This window comes from Euprymna scolopes, chromosome 18, assembly GCF_053919585.1.
Source record: "Euprymna scolopes isolate OS-2025 chromosome 18, ASM5391958v1, whole genome shotgun sequence".
Lineage (NCBI taxonomy): Eukaryota > Metazoa > Mollusca > Cephalopoda > Sepiida > Sepiolidae > Euprymna > Euprymna scolopes.
The window spans coordinates 40915603-40918156 of NC_136499.1; the positions used below are offsets into that span (position 1 = coordinate 40915603).

At 30.2% G+C, this 2554-nt stretch overlaps 1 protein-coding gene across 1 annotated transcript; it reads left to right on the forward strand.

Annotated features, from left to right (window-relative positions):
• Window positions 1-822: 822 nt before the first annotated feature.
• LOC145297861 (ATP-dependent DNA helicase PIF1-like) lies at window positions 823-2094 on the forward strand. The gene is made up of 2 exons (XM_080144186.1): window positions 823-1281; window positions 1327-2094. Exons 1-2 carry the CDS (start codon window positions 823-825, stop codon window positions 2092-2094), a joined length of 1227 nt encoding a protein of 408 aa, XP_080000312.1.
• Window positions 2095-2554: the final 460 nt, after the last annotated feature.

Consider the following 2554-nt stretch of genomic DNA (forward strand, 5'->3'; position numbering starts at 1 on the left):
TTTACAATTTGCTTATGCTTTTCAAACCTTGGAGAAAGGAAGAAGATGATTTATTAAATGGTTTCACAACATATGAAGAAGCTTTTAAATATTTTTCTTCTGAATTACCTGATATGATTAACTATGAAAATATAAAGAAAAAAGTAATACAATCTATAGAGTTGGCAAAGCAATTAGAAATTAAAGTTGAAAAAGAAGGCTCTGAAGAAATACAAAAAATAATTATTGATGAAGAGCAAGAATTTGATAATAATGATTTAATAGTTAATGATTTTGTTGAGAGAAAAGTCACAGAAGAATCAGTAGCTGAAAAAGAAGCTCAACTGAATTTTGATCAAAAAAGAATTTATGATAATGTTATTAGTATAATTAAAAAAACAAGAATTTCATTGTAATAAAGAAAAACCTATTCCTAGATGCAGTTGTGAAGACTGTAAACAACTACTCAAATTCATTTCTGGTGTTGGTGGAACAGGAAAAAGCTTTTTGATTGACACCATTTCTGACAAAATTACTTTAATGGTTAATGTCAAAGATACCATGCCAGTTATAATTTGTGGACCAACTGGTATGAGTGCTTTTCAAACAAAAGGCAACACTTTGCATAGAACTCTCATGATCAGTTTTCAACATGGAAAATTTCCTGTTTACAAAGAATTGAAAAAAGATGATGTCAAATTTTTTAGAAGAATTCTGGAAAATGCTATAATAATAATAATTGATGAAATTAGCATGGTCAGTCATTTAATGCTGGCTTTCATTCACAAAAGATTGGATGAAATCTTTGGGAATTCAAATAAAATGACATATCCATTTGGAAACATGAACATTTTATTGTTTGGAGACTTATTGCAACTACCACCAGTCAATGAAAAGCCAGTTTTTGCAAGAGTTACAGCATTTGATGCCAAAAAAACAGAAATTGGCATTTGTGGACACGCATTATGGAAATATTTTGAATATGATGAGCTCATTATTAATATGAGACAAAAAGATGACAAAGACAATTATAGTGAAATCTTGGGGAGAATTAGAATTGGTTCACCTTCTGACTCAGATATAAGCACTCTTAAACAAAAATGCTTATTTTCTGGTAGAAAAGCAAAAGTTGAAGAAATTGCAGATAAACTTATTGAATTGTCTTCCAATTCTGAATTGAAATTTGTTTGCATACTTCCTATGAATGAAGCTGTAGATGAATTGAATAATGAAATGCTAAAAAAATACAGCATTAAAACTATTGAAATTGCAGCTTTTGATTCTGGAATGAGACAAAAGAATGTAAAAAAGAAGAAAAAAGTTTCAATTAAAAATAATAAACCAAAGAAAACATCAGAAACAGCTGGATTAGAAACTATTTTGAAAGTTGGCATTGGTGCCCAAGTGATGTTGAAGAGAAACATTGATGTAGAAAAAGGTTATTGCAATGGTGTTATTGGAAAAGTAACTGATATCATTGGTAAAGGCACTAATGTCGAATCCATTGTGGTTCAATTTGATCATAAAAATGAATCTTTTACTGTTAAAAAAAATTCAAGTAATTATGAAATTTCACCTGGCATATTTATTACCAGAAATCAATTCCCATTGTCACTCTCTTATGCCATTACCATTCAAACATCTCAAGGAATGAGTGTGGATGGTATTATTGCAGATTTGGGAACTCAAGTTTTTGCTGATGGAATGGCTTATGTGGCTCTTTCAAGAGCTAGAAAATTGTGCAATGTTTATTTGTCTGACTTTGATCCAAGATCATTAATTATGTGCGATAAGTCTGCTTGGGAAGACTACAACAGATTGAGGACTAGTTCTGGAAGGCCAGAATTGACTCCATTGCCACCTTTTAGAAAACAACCACCGTGTATGGCAAATGCTACTTATATGCCAAAGAAAAGAACCAAGCGATTGCAAATGGGACAAATAGAAGAACCAACTACTAAAAAGAAGAAAACTCAAAATAATTTTACAAATTTGGTTCCTAAAATTCCTTTGATCAATGGAAGCAATGATTGTTTTGTTAATTCAATTGTACAATCAGTTAATCAGTTGACTGATTTCTATGATTATTTGAATAGCTTGGGCATTGATAATTAATTTTCAAAAGAAATGAAAAATATTCTATATCATAATAAAAATTCTGTTGCAAATTTGAAAAGAATTATTGGTGGAAGATTCAATGATGGAAATCAACAATGTGCTCATGAATTTTGGAAAGAAATGTATCTTAATTTTGAAAGGGACTTTCAACAAAAATTTATCTTTGCCAAATTTGATACTGCCAGATGCCTTAGATTGCATCAACAAAATTGCAACTATTTTACAAATGAAATTTGCAACTGCAACATAAGTCCTGGTTGTGGGAAACAAGTGCAACTTCCAATTGATGGAAAAGAAGAATTGGTATTGCAACCAAAAAATGGTCCTCAGCAATTCAAATTTTTAATTAATCGAATTATGAAAAGTTCTCTTCTGAAAAATTGTGATACATGTTCTCTCAATTCAGAACATGAAGTTACTTCAAGAATTGAATTCCCACCTGAATTCAAATATGTTA